At 36.7% G+C, this 27,380-nt stretch overlaps 1 protein-coding gene across 1 annotated transcript in view; it reads right to left on the reverse strand.

Moving 5' to 3' along the window:
* The window catches only part of LOC306852707 (ubiquitin carboxyl-terminal hydrolase 22), a 46,141-nt gene that overhangs the window by 11,522 nt on the left and 7,239 nt on the right, over window positions 1-27,380 (reverse strand). The window contains exons 2-6 of the mRNA XM_079389765.1: window positions 16,873-17,005; window positions 7,004-7,117; window positions 5,900-6,001; window positions 2,502-2,668; window positions 845-992 (exon numbers count right to left, since the gene is read on the reverse strand). Coding sequence (XP_079245891.1) covers window positions 845-992; window positions 2,502-2,668; window positions 5,900-6,001; window positions 7,004-7,117; window positions 16,873-17,005 — 664 coding nt within the window. The remainder of the gene's footprint in view (window positions 1-844; window positions 993-2,501; window positions 2,669-5,899; window positions 6,002-7,003; window positions 7,118-16,872; window positions 17,006-27,380) is intronic.

A 27,380-nucleotide genomic window follows, 5' to 3' on the forward strand; every position in this document is an offset into this window, starting at 1 on the left:
CACACTGTGGAGCTTCTGTCACTAAAACAAATTCCTCGTATGTGCAAACATACCTGGCAATAAAGCTAATTCTGTTTCTGATGCTGCGTTTCACTCAATTCGGAAAGATGATATTTGCGGCTTCCTACTGGATAAAGTGCAACAGATTTTGAAGACGGCCTTCCAACTCTGAAACCTGGCAGAAAACTGCTTTTCGCAGAGATGCAGCACACTAACATGGTGAATGAATTACAAAACGAAGACTAAACACTCAGTGAAAATAGATATACAGAAACAAACTGCAGCTGTGTAAAACATGGTAAATGAAAGATCTTACACCTATAGAATACCAGCAATGAATTTGTCCATTTAGTATCATTTAGAAATTATTATTTTAATCATTTATCATCTTTTATTAATTTATGAACAATAATTGTTTTATTTACTTTATATTTATAGTTTGCCACAATTTTATTAGTAACTTGTTTATTCATTCCAGAATTTATAATTTATAAATTACAACAACAAAAAATAAAAAAAAAAAGAGTAATATGCAGTTTGCTTGCTACATCTTAAGTACTGTCTGTTGAGACGTATTATTATTTGTATATTATTTTTATTTACTTTGAATCGTTTACTCGTCACCATTTATTATTAAATTAAATAATTTGTATTACTTTATTTTGCATTTACTGTTTTTATTAATAACATATATTATTATTATGATTATTTTTTAATAATACTTAATTTAATATTTACACTAAATGTTGCACAATCAAGTAGGAAAATCCCACATTCAACTTAACACAGCTGTCCTCTGATTGGCTGCTCCACTGAAGCAGTGGCGTCTGATTGGCTGCAGTACCTTTGCAGTGTCTGTGAAGCACATCCAGAGCAGCGATGAGGAACTCGTGAGCGTCCTGCTGCTCGTAGCCAGCGAGGTGTCGGGCGTGAGTCCAGACCAGGTGCAGCAGCCGGAAGGGAATGTGAGGAGAGCGGTGACCCGAGTAGAACTACAGGACAGACCAAAGAGAGGAGGATGACATGCATGAGAGGAAGGTTTAAAGCGTCATGAAACCCCCGTTTCTGCACTGGTCTGTCACACCTTATAAATAAGCTTATTTTTAATAATCTTTCCATTGATGTATGGTTTGTTATGATAGGACAATATTTGGCTGAGATACAACTGTTTGAAAATCTGGAATCTGAGGGAGCAAAAAAATCTAAATATTGAGAAAATCTCCTTTAAAGTTGTTCAAATGAAGTTCTTAGCAATGCATATTACTAATCAAAAATTAAGTTTTGATATATTTACAGTAGGACATTTACAAAAATGAGCCATACAATGTATTGTTGGCCATTACTACAGATATACCTGTGCTACTTATGACTGCTTTTGTGCTCCAGGGTCACATATGAATATTAAAATACATCTAAAAACAGAAAGAATAAAGGCAGTTACTTTTTGAATTGTCGTTGTTTTTTTGGTCTATATCTTTGTTTGCTGTGTGTCAATAATCTGTCGTGTCATTGTGTTCATGATCAGACGTACCGCTGTATCAGTGCCCTTGTGCATCTTTTATTTGAAGACGATGTGAAATGTGCACATACACGGTGCTGGTTCATGTTTGGAGCACAAGATAATATGAAACATGTTCACAAACTTGAAACACGCTTGCTCCGGTCCAGACATGAAATATGATGTGTGTTGTTAAACTCATTGCGACGTTCAGCGCAGAAAATGCTCTCTCCACATGTTACATATTAAATATTGTTACGGTCATGTTTACAGAAATGAACTGAAAGAGAGGAAGGTTGTTCATGAGATTTTAATTCTCCGCTGTAAAACACCCTCATGCTTGGTGACACTTTCAGCTGTGTGTGTGTGTAAGTGTGTGTGTGAGAGTGTGTGTGTGTGTGTGAGAGAAAGTGTGTGTGTGTGTGCGCGTGTGTGAGAGTGTGTGTTTGTGTGTGTGAGAGCGTGTGTTTGTGTGTGTGAGAAAGTGTGTGTGTGTGTGTGTGTGCGTGTGAGAAAGTGTGTGTGTGCGTGTGTGAGAGTGTGAGTGTGCGTGTGTGAGAGTGTGAGTGTGTGTGTGCGTGTGTGTGTGAGCGTACTGGAATACATGGTTTATGAGGACACAAGTGTGTATAATGGCATGGGTACTACAACGTAAACATGGTTTATGAGGGCACTTCCTGTGTCCCCGTAAAACAAAAGGCTTAAAAAAAACAAAAAAACGGTGTTTTATGAAATTCAAAAATTGCCAGTAGTTTCCTGTAAGGGGCAGGTTTAGGTGTAGGGCGATAGAAAATACAGTTTGCACAGTATAAAAACCATTACGCCTATGGAGAGTCCCCGTAAACCACAAATGTGAGTATGTGTGAGTGAGTAGGTGTGTGTGTGAGAGTGAGAGAGAGTGTGTGTGTGTGTGTGTGTGTGTGTGTGTGTGTGAGAGAGTGTGTGTGTGTGTGTGTGAGAGAGTGTGTGTGTGTGTGTGAGAGAGTGTGTGTTGAGCGCTCACCTCCTGAAAGAGCTGAGACATTTCACACACCAGGCAGGAGTTGGACTGCATCTCACACTTGTGTCGGTCGGACAGGAAGAAGTCTCTCAGCAGCGGAGTGTGTGTGAGAGCCTGAACGATGCAGTTCATAAAGCACGTGTTCCCCAGATTTATCAAACCCCTCAATCCTGGAAGAGCCGAGATGGGAAACATGGAGAGTTAGAAATCAGGATGAACATGAAGAAATGTTGTGGCTGAGTATTCACAAAACATTAAAATCACCAGCAATGGCTAGAAAATAACCATTAATAACCGTTTTAAAATTCTAAACTTTATCTTTTCCCTTTAACTTAAAGCACAATATTACTACTACTACTACTATTATACTAAGAATAATGTTATATTAATAATAATGTTATTACTATTATTATTAAACTACTGATACTACATTTCTATTTTTTAAAAAAGGACAAACAGTAAAAAGTTCATTAAATACAACAGGTATTATTATTATTATTAATTTGCTTTGTATTATAATTATACTATTATTTATAAATAATAATATTAATAATAATACATTACTATAAAAATTACAGGGTAAGAACATAAAAAAAAAAACAACTGTTATTATTATTATTAAATCGTTAATGATAAATGACTCAAAAAAGTACAAACAGTAAAAAGGAAAAAAATATACAATTGCTATTGTTATTCATTTACTTGTATTTAATTTTATAATTTTGATTGATATTTATCATTTGTAAATAATAAATAATAGTTACAATAACTATTTACAGTTATCACCATTTTTATTAGTAATTTATAATTAGTAAATTATTCATTTACATTGTCCCGTTTGTTGTCGTCATTTTTATTAGCACTTTTTAAAATAAATTATTATGAATAATTTATTTACTTCATATTTACTGTCAATTTTTATTAGTAACTTATGTTTAAATAATAAATAAACAACATTTTATTAATTTACTTTGCATTTACTGTCAATTTTATTAGTAATTATAATTATTATTATTTAATTACAATAATAAAAAATAATGAATGAGTAATATGCAATAAAAGATTCAAAAATAATAATAATACTAAAATCCTGGAGGTTACACACAAACCAATTTGGGCAACATACATACAAAAATAAACTGAAAAACTATTTAAAAGGACATAAAACAAAAACAAATGGCGAAAATGAGTTCTCAGGCTATTAGAAAATCTTGTCTGGCGGCACAGGCTGCAGGGACACAACAACATCGGACTGATAAACCCAATCTCCAGTCGAGCGCTTGTGCAAATGGTTAAAACGGAGCAAACCAATGCATTTTCACAAGGTACAAATCAGTCAGAGTCTCCTCTCCCTCTCGCTCAGTTTGACGGGTTACAGGAGGAACGAGTGGACAGAAGGCCTGCGCTCCTCTCACCGGGTGGCTAAGCGTCTCCAGATCTACAGCTCCCAAACATCTGCTCCTCACGCTTCCCAGAGTTTAGTTAAAGAGAGGGACGGAGACACGACCAAAACAAGTAGCCGAGCATGAGAAGACCTGACGAGAGAGACACGCGTCTCCTGCACCACCTCACGCTTACAAGTGCGAATATATTATTAATGCACATTGAACATCATACACACACCGCTGCTGACAACGACCCCCTGCTTCACAAACCAGCATCCAGACGCACCACAAACTGCTTGCATTAGATAAATTAGGTGTGCATCTCGTGAAATAAAATGTCACTACATGAATTGTTTTTAGGCATTGCTATTGTAAGTAATTAAATGATGCTGGTAGTGATTCCAGGGGCCAGTTGCATAAATGTTGCACCATGTTAAATTGTGTTAAATGTTATGTTGCAATACAAATAAGACCAATTTACCTTTTCAACTGAATTTTAAAAGTTTAAAGTCTAAACAGTTTATGCAACCAGCCCCAGTTCTATTATTAATTATTGAACTTTGGAGGAATATTTGATATCATTTCAGCCTTAACTATTCATTATTTTAAAAAAATTATAATTGTGATGCAAGTGTCACGGGGGAAAAAAGTAGTAAGCGATGTGTGTCATTCACTAAAAAGAACTAGCTCAAAAGAGTCATTCATTCAGGAATCGGTTGGATCAGTCCGGTTGTGCTGTGATGGCTGAAAAGAATCATTTGCTCAAGAATCGGACTGCTCTGGATATGCTGCATATTTTTGAATCACTAAAAATCTGTCTCAGAGTGATTTGCTTAAGAATCAGACTACTCTGGTTGTGCTGTATGGTGTTGATTCACTCAAAATTGACTAAAAAGAACCTACTCAAGAGTGTCATTTGTTCAGGAAACAGTTCGATCAAACTAGTCAAGCAGAATGTTTTTGATTCACAATAAATAATTGGCTCTGAAAAGTAATTTACTCAAGAATCAGACTGTTCTGGATATGCTGTATGCTTTCGGTTCACTGAAAAAACAACAACTCAAGAGTTGTTTATTCAGATATCGTGCTGAATATTTTTGATTCACTATAAAAGAACTGCCTCAAGGAACTCTTTGCTGTAAGACTACACTGAAGTGCTATATTTCATATTTTTTTAATTGTCTCCGAGTCCCAACTCTAGTTGCTTTAGAACATAAATAAACTGGTAAGAAAATGACTTTGTGCAAAATGATTTTGCTGTTGAAAACGGGATTTTATTTCATTTTACTGTCCTGAAGTCAAGCACTGAGCTCGCAGCTGATTGGTCCGTCTTTAATGAACATGTTGACACTTCCAGTAGAGACAGCCTCAAGCTGTTGTGTCGTGATTCGTAGTGTCGTCGCACGCCTCCGGTTTACTCGGGTGTAAGAGAGACCTAATCCAACATCTCACACAATAACCCTACTGAATTCATCATACATGGGTCATATTATGTCCTAAATGATCAATGGAAGCTCCGGCTCTCATACGGCTAATCGCATTAGTGCGTTTCTCTGGGTGTGAGAGAGGCTGGCGTTTAGCGCCTACGCCAGGCCTGTGGTGCAGACGTTTAACACCATTACTCCAGTGCCAGGCCCTCTGACTGAGGAGAAACAGGCGAAAATGAGAGAAGGGAGAGAGTCGAACCGCTGAGGAGGACAAGGATTATTTCTCTAGTGGCCAACGTCCACATCTCTCCTTATTTGTGTGCAGAGACTCTTATTCTCTCTCCGTCAAGGCACGCACACAACAAAACTGATGAAAACGTTCACAACTGATGGCACTCGTGGCCAAGAAACAAAGTGCTTTTGGCTCCGCTGCAGTCTCCAGACGCTTGACTACAAAACCGTTTGAACCGACTAGTTTTAAACCGATGAGTTTTGGCAGACTCCTAATCAACTACTAAGTGCTGTATTATTGAACAGGGTTGCAGAGGAATTTCTCAGAAGCGTGGCCTGTGGGAAATGAAGTTCTTACCTATGGTGCAGTTGGCTGTAATTTTCCTTCGTTTGGGGTTGTGTCGCAGCAGCTCCAGCTCTCGTTTCGTAGGCTCCCACATTGAATATTTCTCTCCAATACCTGATGTTTTAGAGAATTCTTGCATTATATTTCACATAAAGCAACCTATGAATATACACAACATTTTTTTCTTAAGAAATCTAAAATTTTATTAGGAAAATATGCATTAAATTGATACAAAGCGACAGTACAGACTTGTGACAAATGATTTCTATTTTCAAATAAATGCTGTTCTTTTGAACTTTCTATTCAAAGAATCCTAAAAAATAAAATGCATCAGTTTCCACAAAAATATTGGGTATTGATAATAATCAAATCAGCATATTAATATGATTTCTGAAGGATCATGTGACACTGAAGACTGGAGTAATGATGCTGAAAATTCAGGTTTGATCACAGAAATAAATTACATTTGAACATATATTCACATAGAAACAGTTGTCTTAAACTGTAATAATATTTTACTTTTTTTTAACTGTATTTTTGATCAAATAAAATGCATCCTTGGTTTTTTTAATTATTATTTTTTTTGAATAGTAATGTATATATTCTAGTTAGGGCCAGTCTAAAACAATTTTTATATAAATAATTCAGCCTGATTTATCATAGCACTTCAGTTTTTAAGTGAAAAACCATCATTTGTGGATCATTTTGGCAGTGAGTAATTTTTAATAATTTCTGCATGAGCTCAGATCAATGAGGCCTATGATGTAACCAGCTCGAAATGCAATGACGTCACTGTAATATTCACATGCAGAAATGAGTGTCATGACAAAGAAACCTGTGTAAAACTTGCATAAAATCCAAACACTATTATTTTTTAAATTCCCTTCAGCAAAAACAAATCTGGTTTAGCACCTTTTGCATTTTACAATTAAGCAGATTAAATAGCAAAATCATCAAGAATAATTAGCTCTAATCAGTGTCCGAAACAAAACACACACTCTTGCCCTCCCGTGGCTCGCAACCCAACAGCTTCCAACATTCATTTTCTGAATTAACATGCCCTTAAGCTACAGGCAAAGTTGAACTACATTATGCATAAGAGAGGGGGGGGCCTACCTTGCAATTTCCAAGCTTTTCTTTGTTCTTCTTTGGCAATCTGCTCCATGTCTTTGTCGTATATGTAGTCTTGGCACACAAAGCAATATATTCCACCGTACAAAAGGTCTATAGCTGAATGAGAGAAGAACAACACAGGAACCAATTAGAGGCCTTTTAGAGAAGTTGATGTTCGCATCTTTCCATATCTGTCCTGTAAATATGGATGAGGCATTAAGGAAACATTGCAAGCAGTGCAGCAAATCTGCCTCCTTTAATAAGTGATGGGAATAATAATTAGAGTGCAGCACAGAAAACATCCATCGCTGCTTGTGCCACAATATCGTGTCCTCTGTGAAAAGTCATTGCAATATCAACGCAGACCCATAATTGTGAATGAGGAGTATTATTTGTGAATTATCGTTCTCGAAAGCTCATCCCTCCATTTCTCCGAGCCTGCAGCGGCTGTACCTGTTTTCCAGTTCCCATGGCTACCCAATGATGGTCTGTTTCACACAGACGCACTAAATGTTCGCAGGTGGAGCGCAGCAGCGGGGACGGACTTTTATTTGTGACACGACACTAATGCACAGCCTGGCACAAGCCGCCGACAGGTGCTCGGGAGACTATGAGGCTTTTAGTGGCTTTCAGTGCAGAGAGACTGGCGGCTGAATGTTCGCACGGCTATTTTCAGTTGCTGTAAAGGGACAGAAGTCTCATTGTCCGTTAACAATCAACACAGAAATGTGGTAAATCTGCATTTGCTTTCTACATAAATGCACTTAGTCTTATGATAATAGTTTATTAGTGCAAGCCAAAAACAATGCTAAATGCAATAGGTATAATAATATTAGCCAACAATATGATGTACTACTGAACACAATCCAATGAAATCCTACTGAATAAACACCTATTATTTCTATTTTATTAAACATTCCTCTGAAATATTTCTGTTGAATCACAGACGTTAAATGCATTGCCTTCACAAAATGTGGCTGAAGGTTGATATTGTTATGATAATACATTCCTATTATTAAGCTGTAATCCTGTTCATTAGCATTCTTTATGCATTAGATTCATTAAAATATAAAACATTCTTCAACATTTTACCATTCAATGCATTTATGGTTGTTAACGGATTGCCTATGAACAACAATATTTTACACAACTTATTTATCTAGATTAATGTTCATTTTTTGTTCAATGTTTGTTCATAACAATTGTTAACTATGACAAAAATGTATTTAAAATTAACAACCTAGATTAATAAATGCTATTAAAGTTACTGTTATTAAAAAGTCAAATTTGCATTATGTAACAAAAACAAAATCTTATATTACATATACATATTTATATTTATATATATTAAAAACAAGATTACTAAAATATTAAAATAAAAAAAATTCTCATTCAAAATAACAACAAAAACTATAATAGTTAATCAATTACACTAAAACGACTAGTTATTTTATATTTAAATGGTTTACCTTATTTTCTGTAAAGTGTTACCATTTAAAAAAAAACAAACAAACAAAAAAAAAAAAATTTTTTGTTTTTTTAAAGAATACTTTTTTCCTCATTTTGTCACTATTTTTACCATGGTGACTGTGGCATTTGAAAAAAATCAGTGTAATTATTAACTCTAAATGCTTGCTAAAGTGTATAATTAGTTAACTTTGTTTTAAAATTGCCATTTCTCTGCTAAAACAAATGATGGATATAACCAGGTCTACATTGTTTCTTTTCATTTGTGTGCACATCACAATAAGGAAGAAAAGATCTGTCAGTATTTCTGTTTTATCACAATTTTGACACCATTTTAAAGCATTGTATTTTCATCTTTTTTAAGACCGTGGTCATGCACGATGGCTTTAAACACTATTTGGATTAGACGAGCAGAAAAGAGAGAAGTTGCACAAGAAAACGAGGCGGGGTTGCATGATGCACACGCATGCATCAGATGAATAAACCAAAAGCATAGCAGGCCTTCAGGTAACCATGGGAACCAGCGCAGGAAAGAGAGGAAAGAACACCGAGATCAAGCCTGACAAGTGTGAGCCGACAAAACGCCATCTAAATAAACCTGAACAACAGAGATGCACAAAATGAAGCCGGCTCATTCAGACTTAATTACTCCCCGTACGTCTTTGGAGAATAATCACAGTTTTCCTCCTCGGGAGCGGCGCTCATTCACAGATATCCCTTGTACGCAGGGCAGGCTAACCTAATTAAATGTTCAATCAAACTCCGAGGGGAACTCGACACACACGAGCGATGCCTCGACGCCGCCTGGGAAAGCAGCAAAACCAGAGCGATCGGTGATACTGCAGATGCGTTATGACGCCTGCGGCACGAGAAACCATAAACCATCACCTGGAGCCAAACAAACCACACTGGATCAGCAGCAAGGGACTTCATTTGTTCATCAAGAGACATAAAAGATGCTTAAATGGGCATCAGCGGGGGCGCTAGTGGGACCTCGCCGAAGATGGCCGCATAATCTGTTAGCTCCGCGCCAGTTCCCTTTCTTTCTTAATTTATCTTTCAGTTAACTCGACGCAAACTTGAAGTCTATTGCTCATATATTAAACAGCAATGTCCGAGATCAAAGAATCACGAGACTTTCCACTCTTCGCGTCCTCTCGGCCTTCCAGAGCTGCAAAGAAAAAACAGGCCGAGGCGGAGGATGCCTCGTTAGATCAATCTGACGCCATGCTGACCGAAATTCGCTCGTTGGGAGCCAGCCTGGGCAATATCGATGGCAGACTGAGTGCAATCGACAGCCGCTTGGACAATATTTCTACATCAGTTGTCGCAATACAGGAATCCCTTTCTAATTTAACCGGTAGAGTGGCGTCGAACGAGTCGCGATTAACCGAGGCAGAAGCAAGAATCTCCGCCGCCGAAGATGGCATGCAATCGCAGGAAAGAAGAATCACGTCTCGGGACAAAGAACTATCATTACTTCGAGCCAAAATAGACGACTTGGAGAACCGAGGCAGGCGGAAAAACCTGAGGATCGTCGGCCTCCCTGAGAAATCTGAAGGATCTGACTCTATCGCGCAATATCTAACAAGGATGTTGCCGAAATGGCTGGACCTTACTCCCGAAACACACTTTGAGATTGAAAGAGCTCACAGGTCTCTCGGCCCAGTGCCGGGAGCAAACCATGCTCCGCGAAGTGTTTTAGTGCGTTTCCTACGCTATGTGGACAAGGAGTCGATACTGCAAGCAGCGCGGAAAAAACGGTGCATCAGCCACGAAGGGATCCAATTGCGCTTCTTCCAAGATGTATCCGCCGAGGTGCTGAAGAAACGCCGGGAGTTCGACGATGTCAGAAAAAAACTGTCTGCCTGTGACATGTTTAGAGGATTTGCTTATCCTGCCAAACTTCGCTGCCTCCACGGATCTCGGATCCATCTTTTTTCCTCCCCAGCCGAAGTCATGGAGTTTATGAAAACATTGGAAGATAAGTAATGCCAGAAGGGTACAACAGATACAAGCAACGTTATGTCAAACTGAAAGTTGTTGGGTTTGTTATAGACTCTTTTTTTTTTGTTTTTTTTTTAACGACGTTGACTTTTGACAATAATCTGAGGACGATTTATTTTGAATACGGATACGTGGCCAGGATATAGATTTTTCTTTATTTATTTTACTTTTTTTGTGGGTAGATCGCTGGTCAAACGTTTAACCTTCGGATGTTGGAGTTACGGGAAGGGAACTGGTCTGCAGCGCTTGCGCGCCCCCTATGGGTATAACTCTGTATTACTACTTGGTATGGGCTGTTACCATCCTATGCTCGGTGCCGGTCGGGTACAGTAACCTAAGTTTTGTCTCTTGGGGTGTGCCTCGTCAGTTGGGGACGAGGCCTGAGGGCAGGTGGAGGGGGTTTTGGGTTCAATATGTTATGTTTTGTGTTCTAAAATACAAAAATCTTTCTCGTCGGTCTTATGTATATCTTAGGTATGATGCAGTCTTAAACTTACAGCTTTCTTTGTTTTTACTTTTCTCTGTTTCATGAATACGTACAATACAACCAGGGTTATTACATGGAATGTTAAAGGTTTAGGACATGTGATTAAGAGGAAAAAAATATTAACCTATCTGAAAAAACAAAGAGCTACTATCGCTATGCTACAAGAGACACATTTATCTGATTCAGAACACCTAAAATTGAAACGAGATTGGGTTGGACAGATATTCTTTTCATCGTGTAAAGCAAACACCAGGAAGAGAGGTACAATTATTTTAATCAGTAGGCATTTCCCTTTTATTCTAGAGCATCAGATTAACGACCCAGATGGAAGATATGTGTTAATTACAGGCACAGTATACGGGCAATCTATCACTATACTTAATGTTTATGCTCCAAACGAGGATTCCCCTGAATTTATATCTAAAGTCATACTTTTGTTTAATCAATACTGTAAGGGCTTGGGACTTTGTGCTGGTGACTTTAACTGTGTCATGGATCAAAAAATGGATAAATCCACTTCAGGAACACTCACCCACCCTAAAGCATCCCTGGTCCTTAAGGAACTTTGTAACGAGTCTGGAATCTCTGATGTTTGGAGAGAATTTAATGGGGGAAGTAAAGAATACACTTTTTATTCTAACCCTCATGGCTCGTATTCGAGATTAGATTACATTTTGATCCCCATTCAATATCTTCATGCAGTATCTGCATGCCAAATTGGCTCAATTGCTTTGTCCGACCATGCTCCAGTCTACATAGACATGACGCTAGGCGCACACAGGACCACAAGGGTCTGGAGATTTAATTCTTCTACGTTGAATGACTCATCGTTTTGTGATTCAGTTCGGGAAGGGCTAAAAAATTATTGGACAGATAATGAAAATTCGCCAGTATCATCTGCAACTATTTGGGATGCTGCTAAGGCTACAATTAGAGGGCATATTATATCTTATACTTATGCATACAAGCGAATTTGGTCAAAAAAAAGACAGGAGTTAGAAAATGAAGTAAAGAGATTGGAATATCTACATAGTACAGCCCCTACTCAAACAAACTGGGCTCAACTATGTCGAGCCAGAGCACAACTTAATTTGGACCACACAAACCATATAAAAAAACTTATTTTCTTTTCAAAACAAAAGTACTATGAATATGCAAATAAACCTAATAGATTATTGGCCCATCTAATAAAAAAAACACAGAATGAGAGAACAATTAAATCAATGAAGACTCCAGATGCGTCAATCACATACGATGCTGCTTCAATTAATAAATTATTTAGAAACTTTTACAAAACATTATATAAATCTCAAGTCACTGCTGGGCAATCTGATATTACTGAATTTTTAGATAGCATCCCTCTTTCAACTATTTCTGATGAAGATAGGACATTTTTAGATTCACCTTTGTCGCCAGAAGAAGTTTTTAGTGCAATCAATTCTATGCCCTCAAATAAATCTCCAGGTCCGGACGGGTTCCCTTGTGAATTTTACAAAAAATTTTGGCCAGAACTTTCTCCTATTTTAATACCCGCCCTCCAAAATTTATTAGATCGCGGAGTGGCTCCTGAATCATGGAAAACAGCATCTATTTGTTTAATTCCTAAAAAAGACAAAGATCCTCAAGAATGTGCCTCTTATAGACCAATAAGTCTCCTGAATACCGATTATAAAATACTTGCCAAGGTACTTGCTCGCAGACTTGAAACTGTGTTAACACAGGTTATTAAACCAGACCAGACAGGATTCATAAAATCACGTTTTGGCACAGACAATATTCGTCGACTCTTAAATATTATAAATTCAATACAAGCATGTAAAACTCCATCCCTTATTATTTCCCTTGACGCAGAAAAAGCCTTCGACCGAGTCGAATGGAAATTTCTTTTTGCCACCCTTAAGAGATTTAATCTAGGTCCCAAATTCATTGATCTGATAAAATTGCTTTATGCTAGCCCTCAAGCTACTGTGACTACGAATGGCCTGACCTCAAAACCCTTTGACATAGGAAGAGGTACAAGACAGGGGTGCCCTCTTTCACCCCTGCTCTTCGCCCTTGTAATTGAGCCACTAGCTGAATCTATAAGACAATGCCAACATCTTTTTGGAATAACGGTAGGAGATGAAGAACATCGGATTTCTTTATACGCAGATGACGTGCTGCTGTATATTTCTGAACCAGATAGGTCAATCCCAGCGATATTAAAATGTATTTCAGATTATAGTATTTTATCCGGATATAAAATTAACCTGTCAAAATCTATGGCACTCCCTTTCCATATTCCTAATCTACTCGATCTTTCATCCCTTTCACCCTTTAAAATTACTTCTGTTGGTTTTAGATATCTTGGGATATTTATTACACCAATGCTTAAGGATTTATTTAAAGAAAATTACGCCCCTCTTTTTGAAGTTATTAAAAAAGACCTTAACATTTGGAGGACACTTCCTATTTCTTTTTTGGGTAGGATTAATGTGATTAGAATGAATATTCTCCCTAAATTTTTATATTTATTTCAATCTCTTCCTTGTTACTTACCTAATACTTTTTTTAAAGACATTAATAAGCATTTTTCTAAATTTATCTGGAACCATAAAATGCCCAGAATTAATCTTAATAAATTAATGAAACCAAAAGAAAGGGGAGGAGTCGCTTTACCAAACTTACGTCTTTATTTTTGGTCAGCACAAGTGAAGCATATGGTCAGCTGGTACAGTGAGAGAATAGACTCGAGATGGTTCAACATGGAGGCAACAGCTTGTGCTCCTCTCCCAATAAAATTCCTGCCTTTTATTATAAATATTAAAAAACTTGAATGCGCTTCAACAAATTTCATCATCTCAAACACTCTTTTGACATGGGGAGACATAAAAAAGTATTTTAAAATTCCAGCTAATATCTCTTTGTTTTCGCCTATTGCTTTTAATCCTGATTTCCCTGTATCTTTACAAAATATTGGCCTTTCAGATTGGTCTAAATTAGGGATTCTAAAGTTATCGTGCCTCTTTACAGGCAGTACTCTAAAATCTTTTCAAGAAATTTCTAACCAATATAACATACCACAATCCAATTTTTTTAAATACCTTCAGCTGCGTCATTTCATAAAATCTTTGTCTGATAAAGGTAAATTGAGATTTGAACTTGCTGCCATAGAGCAAATGGTAACGAGCAGTTTTTCCAAGGGGTTAATATCCAAAATATACAAAGCTCTATCTTATTCATGTACCTCTTCTTTCGAGAGCTTAAAGAGTGTGTGGGAAAAAGATTTAGGCCATGAAATTGAAGATATAGACTGGTCTGAAATATGTAACAATTTGTTCTTTAAATGTACTTCATTGGGTATTCAGGAACTCAATTATAAATTCATCAACAGAGTTTATCTTACACCTTTACGTCTGAAAAAGATTTACAGAAACTCCTCGGATCTTTGTTTTAACTGTAAAAAATGTAAAGGAACATTCCTTCACTGTTTTTGGTACTGTGACAAAATCATTTCTTTTTGGAAGAAAGTACATAATTTTCTACAAAGGCTTTTTAAGTTAAAATTGTGTTTTTCTCCGGAATTGTATTTGTTATATGGTGGAGTAGAGAATGTGTTGGACTTCCACACCAAACATTTGTTTCTAATTTTGGTTTATCTGGCAAAGAAATGTATACTTCTATTGTGGTCATCTCCTCAGGTACCATCTTTTGAAATGTGGTTGTCTCAAGCATGTACACTATTTCCACTCGAGAAACTCACCTATGATATACATCAAAAGTCTGATGATTTTTGGCAGTTATGGACACCCTTTTGGTGCTACATTAATAATTTCTCTTGACTCTATTTTATGGTGCATATTTAGTGCCTAGCCTGATTGTTAATTTGTTTACCTGTTTGTATATTTCCCATTATTTCTTACTGTATAGCTGAGACTGTACTTGTACGTGCATGTGTATTGAAATAACCGACGACTAATAAAAAAAAAAAAAAAAAAAAAAAAAAAAAAAAAAAAAAAAAAAAAAAAAAAAAAAAAATGGGCATCAGCAGCTCACTATGAGTCAGCACGGCCATCTGTGAATGATGTATTACAGAAAGAGACTGCCTTTCGAAAATTATATACATCGCACTGTCAACATTTTTTGATTTCTGAAGTGTTGTTCACTAGTTGGCCGTCAGATCATGTGTTTTCTACTGTCTTTACTACTATCGAAAGTCGCTGCATTGAATCATCGCTCATTTGCACAAAGATCCATTTATCTGAAAATTCAGCTTTGATCACAGAAATAAATTACATTTAAAAAAATATTAAAATATAAAGCAGTTATTTTAAAGAGTAAAAATATTTCACGATATTACTGCTTTGCTGTATTTTGAATCAAATAAATGCAGGCTTCATGAGCAGAAGATAATTCTACGGTTCAAAAACTATTGACTGGTAGTGAGTGAATTATTGGAGAGATAGAGTTAACACTGATATTTATATCATTTTAGGTCAGTATCTCCATTGAAAATATTCAATTTATCTAGCTTATTTTCAATGCAAAAAGTGGCCCGTCATGCTGCTTAATATTGCAAACAATTCACACTTAGGGCTGGGGAAATAAACCGATGCATCGCGAATCGAGAAATGATTCTGCATCGATTCTGAATGCGTCGCAGAAGTAACTCACTAGTGTTATTGTCTGTTGCCCGTATCATAGGTGTTCCTTCCTCTATTAATACACAAGAGGAAATCCCAAAGGATGGCAGACAGAGACGGCAGCTCCGTATCTCGAGGTAGAAAGTAATTCAATTCCTGATGTGAAGCTCAGGCTTTGGTTTTTCCAAACGAGCTGTATGAACAGGTGGGTGATGAACTTTATGCCACCGCTGGAAACAAACGCTGCGAGTGAATCTGGGACTATTATCCCCTCGCACACTATAATTACCCACATTCCCGTCTGTTTGCGCTTCTTATTTGTTTGTTGTTGGAGGGTGGCACCGTTCCTCATTAAAACAGAGGGGATAATTACATGCCAGTGATGCATTAAGGAGCTGGGAGAAATCCAAGACCCCTTCCAAACATCCACGGCCGGATCTGTGCACTTGCTGCTTCTTGCTCGAGAGGACGATCAAGCTTTTGGAGCAGACATGAAACTGGGTTTTGTAGCGCCGTATGACTTCGATGCGGAAAATCACGTACATAATTGCAGAATCCAATCATAAAAATGGAATTTAAAGTGTAAAACAAAAGGAATTTTACATTTTTTGATTAAGTATTAAAAGAGTAATTCAATTGTTAATGGTTTAATTACCACCGTATTTTTCATTATACATTTTTATTAAAATCATAAATCCAGAAAAAAATAAACAATTCCATGTGGAATTTTTTTTTACAGGCCTCAATTATTAACATTTTTAGCACATTTTAAAATGTATTATTGTAAAAACAAATTTAAACTATTAAGTTGTGAAAGTTTTAGGAATTTCATTGATTAGACATGCTTTTTGATTATTAAAATTTAATTAACCCATTACAACAGAATCCAGAAAAATTAAGACTGAAATAATAATAAATAATTTCTGAAATAATGAAATAAAATATATTGTTAAAGATTGATTAATTCAATTGATTAGACATGCTTTGAGTATTAAAAAAAAAAAAAAAAAAAAAAAAAAACATTATATAGGGCCCTAGTTTTGGTGCAAGTAGAGCTGAGCTATTTAATTTGTCTCTGTTCAGTATTCAATGTGCATCTCAAACCCGTCCTACAGAGACTTGATCAAGCGTTGTGACTTTATTTATCAGCTCTATCTGAGCTTTAATTGTGGCGACTGTGTTCTGCGCTCATGTGCTCTATTTTCTGCTAATGACGTCTGTCCGTGTGGGAGCGAGTCTTACCTTAGAGAAGCAGAGATGCGTATGAGTAACCTCTGCGTGCATCTTACCTAGGTTGTGTCTCTTGTTTTTGGCGTGCTCATGGATGTGTTTCTTGCTGAAACAGCCGAAGTACACACAATGGAGACAGGAGTGAAGCCGATTTAAATGAGCTCCACACGTGTGACATATACATGACTTCGCCTAGGAAGAAAAGACAGAGAGATACAGACGTTTAGTTACGCATGACATTCAAACTAGTTAGAAGACTGTCTGGACAACTAGTTAATCCCATCGGTTTTTTAATGAAGAAAGCTCTTCAGACGCTATTCTTAGGGAGATACAGACAACAACTACGGCCCTTCAAAAGGGTAAATGGGTGAATAACTACATTTATTGCACAAAACTGTCAGTATCCTATTGCTGAATATTGTGCTTTAAAGCACTGTTACTATAGCCATCAAAGAAATATTAAAAGACAACATCTTTGTATTTTGCATTTTACCTTTCTTTGCCATTTTAGCTGAAGATAAACCATGCAAAAATTAACATGACATCTTTGAATACCAATATGTCACTATACTAATATACATGAAATTTAACGGTGTATTTTTATTATGAATATATAAATACACACACATGAATGTATACATAAGAAAAATTTTTATATTTGTATATTAAATATATTTAAATAAATAAATGTAAATATTAAATGTAATTGCTATTAAATTTAATTAAAAAAATAATTTTAATAAATTATATGCATTAACAATATTTAATATTTTATGTAGTAACATATAACTTAATGTTAATGGCCTAACCTCAATTTTTAATAAATATTTTCACTATAAAAAATTAAAAGCTGCAACATTACATACAGTAAATAAGAATGGTCAATGTTTAGCTATTATGAACCATTTATCCAAGCACATTTTTTTATTTATATAATGCATATGAATTGAAAAAAAAAAAAAATGCATAGATTAATAATTTATAATAAACAGTAAAATCAAGTCCCATCCAACATTTGTTTTTTTATTTAAGAAGCAGTTTCACTCGAATATGCATCACAGCAGAGAAGACGATTGAAAGACTTCCAGAAGACTACATTACACCGCCTGACTATATCCCAACAGCATGATGTCAAGCTTCAGTACTGTAGTGCTGGTTTAGATCCGGTCTTTAACAGCTCGCTCTGCTTTTACCTCCACACTAGCTATTTTTGTATAGACCCCATTTTCAGCTTCACATCTCGCCCTTCCACGAATCCCCAATGACACACCACCCAGCAGACCACTGAGAATAAGCATCATCCTACCGCGCTAAACGACAGGTGAGACGAACACAGACAGATCTGGAGCGCAATCGCTTTAAAGAAAAGCCACCGTTCCCTGAAGTCGGCCTGAATGTTGCATGCTGATATAACCAAGACACCTTAACGTTTCTGTATAATGCATTCGAGCGGAAAGCAAGCGGATGTGACCGAGAGAAAGAGAAGGGAAAGGCCTTGTATTGTCTGTCTTTCATCAGAGTAGTTTGATCGGAGACGTGGAGGGAGAAAGATGAACTCTGCAAACATGCAATACAGTGTAAAAACACACAGCAGCGCAATAAACATCTTTATAGGACCGCTGGAGAATGACGGGTCTATTAATGGCTTGGCGAGCTGCAATAAAGACTAATATCATTAAGCATCACAACAATATGATAGTTAAATGTTCTGCTCGTGTTATGATAGGGAAGCATAACGAAACGCTTCATTTGAGCACCTCGACCCAGATCCACAGCTTCACCACGTCCAGATACTAAAACACTGATGTGCAAAACAGTGCACTACATTTCTGCAGCGCACTGCGCTAGTATGCAAATGATCTGTAGGAATAGCAGAGCTGCCAAAATGAGCATTATAGCGCAGGGAATATAGTGCATTGAATCTGTATCACAGTGCAATGTGCTTGATGTGACCTTGCATGTCTCGTGTCACATAAGCCACAGTTTTATTATATTGCATTAAAAAGTATCGCTTTTATTAAACCTGCAACATGTAGCATTGCATAATGCATGCAGATTCACATACTACTTTTAAAGAACAGTAGGCAGTAAACAATACAAAAGGCTCTACGGTGCATTTCATTTGCATTTACAAGTAAAAAAACTCAAATATTGTGTGAAAATAATAAATCTTTGGAAGCACCAGTGATATTCAACACTAGACAATCTCTTATAAAATCATTTTCTGATATTAGAATCTTAGAGCATTATTATATTTTGGACAAAAATGACTATGAGAACAGATTTTAGTTTGTTTGCTTTGTAACAATGCACAGGCTGGACTGGACTACTTATGCAGGGGAAAAAAAGAAAAGGCTTCCCCAAGTAACATTTAAAATACATTTCATACTAAGTATAGCTCAAATCTATTAGCATATTTACTGACATGTCGCAAGAGACTTACTGACTTTAACATTATTTGGAGTACTACTTGTGCACAATGCACATTTCTTAATATTAAGCCTAAAATGTGTTTTAATGCCACTGTTAATGAGGATTGCATTATCTCTGTATAATATTAGTCTTTAAATGAAAGATATTTAAAGTGCACCTTAAGTATACTTGCAATAGTTCCACTTTAGCATGCAATCAAATATACTTCAATATGTCTTTAGTTGGACTTCAGCACTGCTTAAACACAATTAAAGTGCATTAAGGACTAAATTAGATTTTTCCAGTTTAGCAGGCTTTAAGTATACCAGATTAATATACCAAAAGTACAATTACAGGGTATTTTTATTAAGTACATAAATATGTAAATGTATTTGTAGTATACTTAGCATGAAATATATATATTGTTTTTGACTAGGGAATTTATGCATCTCTTTTCTAAATGAATTATAGATCTTACTGTGATTAATTCATGTGCATGTTTAATTTTCTCTTTTTTTTAAACTGTAAAAATAATCTTGTAATGCTTAATCAGAATGTCATAACTGGATTATCTGGTGAAACAACACTTTTTCCAAGTCAAGGATGAAGGATTTCTCCAATCATTTAGGGTATGTTCACATGACGATGATGTACTAGGACGGAAAAGGTTTAAGTTCTCTATACAGACGACGATCCCCATTCACACGGATCCGTGAAAACAACCAAAAAGCTGTATTGCGCACGCTAGGCCAGTAGCTGGCGATGTTACTTTGTTAAAAATAAAAAATAATAATGTGAACACAATCCACACAGTTTCACAAATTTGCGACAATAAGTGTACCGTTTTCAAAACTTGCACTTAAAAACACATTTTCAAAAGTTTGCGTTTCCAAAACGTCAATGTCATGTAAATGAACAACCAAAACGAATCAAGTTTTCCATTTTTAGTTGAAAATGGTGTTTTGTAAACACCCCTCATCCACACCCATCATCTCAACAGCCAATCAACAATCAGTGCATAAAATCAAGCCCTGCCCCATTTTTTTTTTCAGTAATCCATTACACTGGAATAAAAGTCACAATACAGAATAAAAGATCTGCCGCTACTTCCATTTCATTGCGACTTTAATGCAAATTGTGTGATTGGTAATGTATATGGTTCCAAAAAAATACTATTAAAGAGATATAATAAAAATAAAACACTCGAACATCTAACCTTATATGCAAGCTACGTTTCACACTGATCGGTTGCTGTCTAAAAGCGCCTATATACACACACTAATGCAGTAAACTAAACACTAGCGTTTCATTCTGAACATCTCTGACGCTCCACACCTGATCACGCTCTATACACGTCATTCCTTCTTTGTATCTACACCTCCATCCTCGGATGTCTCTCCTACTCTGTCTCTTATCATCCTACAGTCCTACATCCTACACAGAGAGCATCAGCAGGTCCTCTCTGCTCTCTCATGCTGGTGTTAATGCTGTAATGTTGAATGAGATGGTGCATTGATCAGGACCTCATCTGAGACAGGGGTGTGGGGCTGAAAAACAGGGCAAGAAGGATCAGCTTCCTCCTACAAGATCCACTGCAGGCTCCACATTCATGAACGCACACACACAGGCTATTTTTGCAGCTTGCTGGCATACATTTGTAACAGAAAACCCTTAAAATGGCAACGAGGCACCAAATGCCTGCAGTCACCTGCAAGGAAAAATAAAAAAAATATGAAATAAAATCCAAAATATATATAACAGGAGAGATAAAGGAAAAATAATCTAAAATAGGAGATATAAAAACTGTAAAATGTAAAAAAAAAAAGTCAAAATGTAAAAAAAAAAAAAAAAAAAAATACTATAGGAAGGATAAATAAAAACAATAATCAAATAGGAATACATTAAATTAGGAGGAATAAAAAAAACTAATAGGAGGGATAAATAGTAAAAAAGTAAAAAGAAAAAATAGGAATAAATAAAAATGTCAAATTAATCAAAATAAAACAGGGCAGAAATAGGTTGAGATATATATATATAGATATATAATAGCACAAGGATAAATAAAAAAAGTGATTAGATAAATATAAAATTAAATGAAGATAAATAACAAATAATTTTAAAAACAGCAGTGCTGAGATGCTCTGATCGCAAAGGTTGTGCAACAAGTTTTTTCTTAAACCAACTCGCCCGTGAGCTGACTAACTTTGCTTTAGGGCTAGGTAAAATTATTGATTTTCTAATAAGTAGAGATCTTCATTAGAATAATTCAGACAACAATTCTTAAAAATCTCAATATCAATATCTTATTCTATGCCTATTTTGTGGCTGTGTGAAAGCGTATTTGTACAACACTGCCCGTCCCGTTAAACTAACTCAATCAACTGCGCAGTCTGGGCCCTGCTATTAATCATCAAAATTAATGTTTTAAGGAAACATACAATGCAACCAGTGTACTCTGATTCAAAAACAAATGACTCGCGACTCAAATGAGCTGGATCTTTTTAGTGAATCACAAACAAATGAATCAGAATCAAATGAAAACGGAACTGGATTCCAGAACTGGGTTTAGGGCGGATGACATCAGCAGCGGACGGAGAGAAGGGCTCCTCTGTTATCCAGCAAATCAAACTGTGATGCTGACTCAATAAAACAGGCATCAAAAGAGAGCGAGAGTGCAGCTCCAGTCGCTCTGATTGGACGGAGCCAGCGTGACCAGCAACAAAGCAGCACTGTCATCCTGCGTGTGACTCACAGATGAATAAACAGAGTACTGAGGAGATTTATCTGTGGTGGTCTATGCAGACTTGCGTCAGATGGATCAGGCCATTGAATCACATTTTATTTCACTTGAGCTGAAAGTCACCATATGTTTGATAAGTAAGCACCCCAACTGGACCAAAATGCCACTCAAGCGCAACCACATATACACATACATACATACACATACACATATATACATACATACACACACACAACATATACAACTGTGGATAAATAAGGTATACTGTATGGTAAAAGTGTGCTTATATTGTGCAAAATTTTAGTTTTCATAGTTCGACTGAGGTGTTTAGTACAACTGCTATTTTAGAATCACGTAGATATCACGATTACAATTTGTTCATATTTTAAATTAGTATTTATTTATATTTTATAGTTTTAGTTGTTGCTTTTTAAAATGTCTGCATAGTTTTTTTATTTATTTTAATATTTAAACTAGACGAAAAAGAAATAATGCCCTGAAATATTTTAATTATATAATATTTTATATTAAATATACACAGTATATTCAATATTTAATTTCAAAATTATGGTTTTAGTTAACGATAATAACCCTACTCAGCACTCTTGTGTGAATATTTTAAAAAATATTACTCAATATTTTTTAATGCAACTGAATATATAATGCAACGTTATCCCAAACAATGTCTAATTTCAAATATCTCAAACTTAGTATATTCTATTATTAATTTAATAGTGACTCAAACAATTAAACCTCTATTTTAAATTAGACTTTGGAATAACTATGTACATTTAAAATATTACAATATTTTTAAGTTTTTGGCCTAGGAATAAAAGCTGCATAATGCTCCAGTGATCAGCCTTGACTATATAAACCAGCATCTACCTGCCAAACACATCGGCTCTCGCAGTTTCTGCGGCAACCGAGCATCCAATTGCCGGCTCGCTGCTGTTTCTCCAAGATCACAAGTGTAGGAGGAGGCATGTGGGTGATGAGGAGAATCAAGGGAGGCAAGAGGCATGAAAGAGGAGAAACAAAAACGAGACACGGAGAGGGAAGGCGCTGATGATAAAGGATGGATGGCAGTTCAAACACATGCAGATGAGGGATGTGAACGCCTCGAAGCTGCCTGGACTGCGATAAGCCTGCTAGAGGCTAAAGAAATGAGATCAGCTGAGAGCGCGCAGGGAGTGTAAGACTGATACTAAAAAGCTGGAGGCAGCACCACAACACAATTAGTGGAGAGGGCCTGTCAATTACCCAGAGTCCCCTTCTGCTGAAAGACTGCTTCTGAATGGGAAGGACGTTCCCGGAGTGTGCAGACACAAAGCGTCACTACACTTAATCCCACAGACTAGCCTTCCTCTGCAATTAAACACTCATCAAGAGCTGCAGCAGACATACAGAGAAACTCTAGCTCAAACCTTACGAAGTAAATCTACAGAAATTGAATAAAGTTATCACTAAATTCTAAACCAAATACAGATGAATCCTTAAAACTATAAAAGTTATCTATTTCCTCTTTTTTCTTTTGTTCTTGATGAACAGACATCACAGCAGCTGGTTAAGTGGTTTTGGCTGCTATTACTTTAAGAGCTGCCGCTGCTGAACGTGACGCGGATCTGACACGCATCATATTTTCGTATTAAGGTTAGACCCATTTCAGTCCCCTTCTACTAATGAGCTGACAGTACAGTTTCAGCGCTCGTGTTGAAAAGTTGAAGTTGAAACGCACATCTGAAATGTCTCCCATTTGATGTGCTCGTAAAGACGTTCTGCGACTGAATAAATGCACTTCTTGTCAAGAAAAAAAGAGACAGAATTAGCAGTTATCAGTGGGGTGGCCAACCCTAGGCCCCGCCCCTGGGTTAACGACATTAAATCATTGTATCGCATTAAATTGAAAAAATGAATCGCCTGTGTTAACACGCTAAACTTGACAGCACTAATATATATATATTTATGTTTGATAATTTTCTAAGTGACTATAAAGCTGCGTGTGCAATACAATATTCAAACAAAAAATTTAAATTACTATTAAACCAACTGCTTTTATGCTACTGAAAAATGTATTTTGCAGAGCTCGTAGTTTCTACTTCTTGTTTATTAGTCCAACGATGTTCTGCAGTTTGTGGTATAGCCTCAAATGTGATTTTTATTGCCTGTGGAACAAAGCCACCCTTCTCCACCGCACACTAAAAGCCGAGAACAAAACATCTTGGGATAAAAATGATCAAACGATCTGGATTCATATTCAAGTCACAAAAGCAGTGTTTAAGCATTTGTAAGGCTATGAATTATGAGCCGGTAAAACTGTAGCGAAGCACGAGTCCTTTATCTTCCTCCTGGAGTCACATTGTCTTCCTGATTTAAAACATCCTCCATGTCTAGAGAAACTACTCTGAGGCCTGCTGTCAAGCGCTTCGGACTCGCACCTTCTCCATAAGGATCCACTGAAGCTCGGGAGGGACATGTGGAAGCGTATATATATTAAATGCAGGCGTGTATCGATATAAGAAACGGCCTGTGCTTCAATGAATTATTGATGGCAAGCTGGAAGCCCGTATAACTCCACATGCAGAATAGATGTGGAACAGCCGCCCTATAAAAACCGTTTTTAATGGTAAATGAAGACCATACGGGTAATTGGACAAGCTTCAGTGCAGGCTGGTGTTAATCACTGCCACAGCTTCGATGAACTTTGCTATTTCTCAAAAGGAAGCCGGGTTCCAGGCCCTCGGACTAATGGCTATTCTAACAAGTAAAGTCAAGTCAAGTCACCTTTATTTATATAGCGCTTTTAACAATGTAAATTGTGTCAAAGCAACTGCACAATATAAAAAAAGGAAAATAGTGTGTCAATAATGTAAAATTAAAAGATTAAAAAAAAAGACTTTCAGTTAAAGGCATTTCATTATTGAATTCAGTGATGTCATCATCCAGCTCAGTTCAGTTTAAATAGTGTCTTTGCAATCAGGTCGACGATATCGCTGGAAAGTGTCCCCAACTAAGCAAGCCAGAGGCGACAGCGGCAAGGAACCAAAACTCCATCGGTGACAGAATGCAGAAAAAACCTTCGGAGAAACCAGGCTCTGTCGGGGTCCTCACTGGGGATCTGTCTCTGGCGCTCATCTCTGTGTCCTGGTCTCTGCTGACGTTCAGGGCTGTAGAAGTTGTCTCTGGGTGCTGATCCACCATCTGATCCGGACACAGACAGAGAAACAATAGAAACAGACAAATATTAGCGTAGATGCTATTCTTCTTACGATGTAACGAGTACATCATGTGTTATGAGGAGTGTTCCTGGTTCCGGTTGATCCAATTAATGCAGCCTAACAATCCTTTAATGGATTTGAATAATAGAAGTGTATTAGTGTGTTGTGTAAGCCAGGTTAAAGAAATGTGTCTTTAATCTAGATTTAAGCTGACAGAGTGTGTCTGCCTCCCGAACAGCGTTAGGTAGATTGTTCCAGAGTTTGGGTGCTAAATAGGAAAAGGATCTGCCACTCGATTTTGATTTTCTAGGTATTATCAACTGGCTAAGCCATTCAGGGCTTTATAAGTAATTAACAAGATCTTAAAATCTATACGATGTTTCATAGGGAGCCAGTGCAGTGTTGACAGAACCGGGCTAATATGGTCATACTTCCTGGTTCTAGTAAGGACTCTAGCTGCTGCATTTTGGACCAACTGTAGTTTGTTGATCAATTGTGCAGAACAACCACCCAGTAAAGCATTACAATAGTCTGACCTTGAGGTCATAAATGCATGAATTAGCATTTCTGCATTTGACGTTGAGAGCATAGGTCACAATTTAGATATGTTTTTGAGATGGAAAACCCCAGTTTTACAGATGCTAGAAACATGGCTTTCAAATGAAAGATTGCTATCAAACAGCACACCTAGGTTCCTAACTGATGAAGAAGAATCGACAGAGCAGCCGTCAAGTGTTAGATAGTGTTCTAGGTTATTACATGTGGGGTTTTTAGGTCTAATAATTAAATTAAATATTTTTTCAAAATTTAGCAGTAAGAAGTTACTCGTCATCCAGTTTTTTATATCGACTATGCATTCCATTAGTTTCTCAATTTGGTGTGTTTCACCAGGCCGTGAAGAAATATAGAGCTGAGAACCATCAGCATAACAGTGAAAGCTAACACCATGTCTCCTGATAATATCTCCCAAGGGTAACATGTAAAGCGTGAAAAGTAACGGCCCTAGTACTGAGCCTTGAGGTACTCCGTACTGCACTTGTGATCGATATAATACCTCTCCATTCACTGCTACGAACTGATGGCGGTCAGATAAGTACGATTTGAACCATGCTAAGGCACTTCCACTAATGCCAACAAAGTGTTCTAGTCTATTTAATAGAATGTTGTGGTCGATAGTGTCGAACGCAGCACTAAGATCCAGTAGAACTAATAAAGAGATACAACCACGATCAGATGATAGAAGCAGGTCGTTTGTAACTCTAATGAGAGCAGTCTCAGTACTATGATACGGTCTAAATCCTGACTGGAATTCCTCACAAATACTATTTTTCTCTAAGAAGGAATATAATTGTGAGGATACTACCTTTTCTAGTATCTTTGACAGAAAAGGGAGATTTGAGATCGGTCTGTAATTAACTAAATCTTTGGGGTCAAGTTGTGTTTTTTTAATGAGAGGCTTAATAACAGCCAATTTGAAGGTTTTGGGGACATATCCTAATGACAATGATGAATTAATAATAGCCAAAAGAGGATCTATGACTTCTGGAAGTAACTCTTTTAGTAGTTTAGATGGAATAGGGTCTGACATACATGTTGTTGGTTTAGATGATTTAACAAGTTTATACGAATCTTCCTCTCCTATAGTAGAGAATGAGTGGAATTGTTCCTCAGGGGATCTATAGTGCATCTGATGCAATACTGTAGCTGACGGCTGCATGGTTACAATTTTATCTCTGATAGAATCGATCTTGGAAGTAAAGTAGTTCATAAAGTCATTACTGCTGTGCTTTTGGGAAATGACAACACCTGTTGATGCTTTATTTTTCGTTAATTTAGTGACTGTATTGAATAAATACCGGGGGTTATGTTTGTTTTCTTCTAGAAGAAATGAAAAGTAATCAGATCTAGCAGTTTTTAATGCTTTTCTGTAGGATAGGGTATTTTCCCGCCAGGCTATACGAAATACCTCTAGTTTTGTTTTCCTCCATCTGCGCTCTATTTTCCGGGCTGCTCTCTTTAGGGTGCGAGTGTGCTCATTATACCACGGAGTCGGACTGTTTTCTTTGATCTTCCTTGAGCGTAAAGGAGCAACTGTATCTAAAGTGCTAGAAAAGAGAGAGTCCATAGTTTGTTACATCTTTCTGTTACAAGTTTTTCTGCGCTGTTGGGATATGCTGAGGAATTTAGATAAATCAGGAAG

Source organism: Barbus barbus (genome assembly GCF_936440315.1).
Source record: "Barbus barbus genome assembly, chromosome: 32".
Classification (NCBI taxonomy): Eukaryota; Metazoa; Chordata; class Actinopteri; order Cypriniformes; family Cyprinidae; genus Barbus; species Barbus barbus.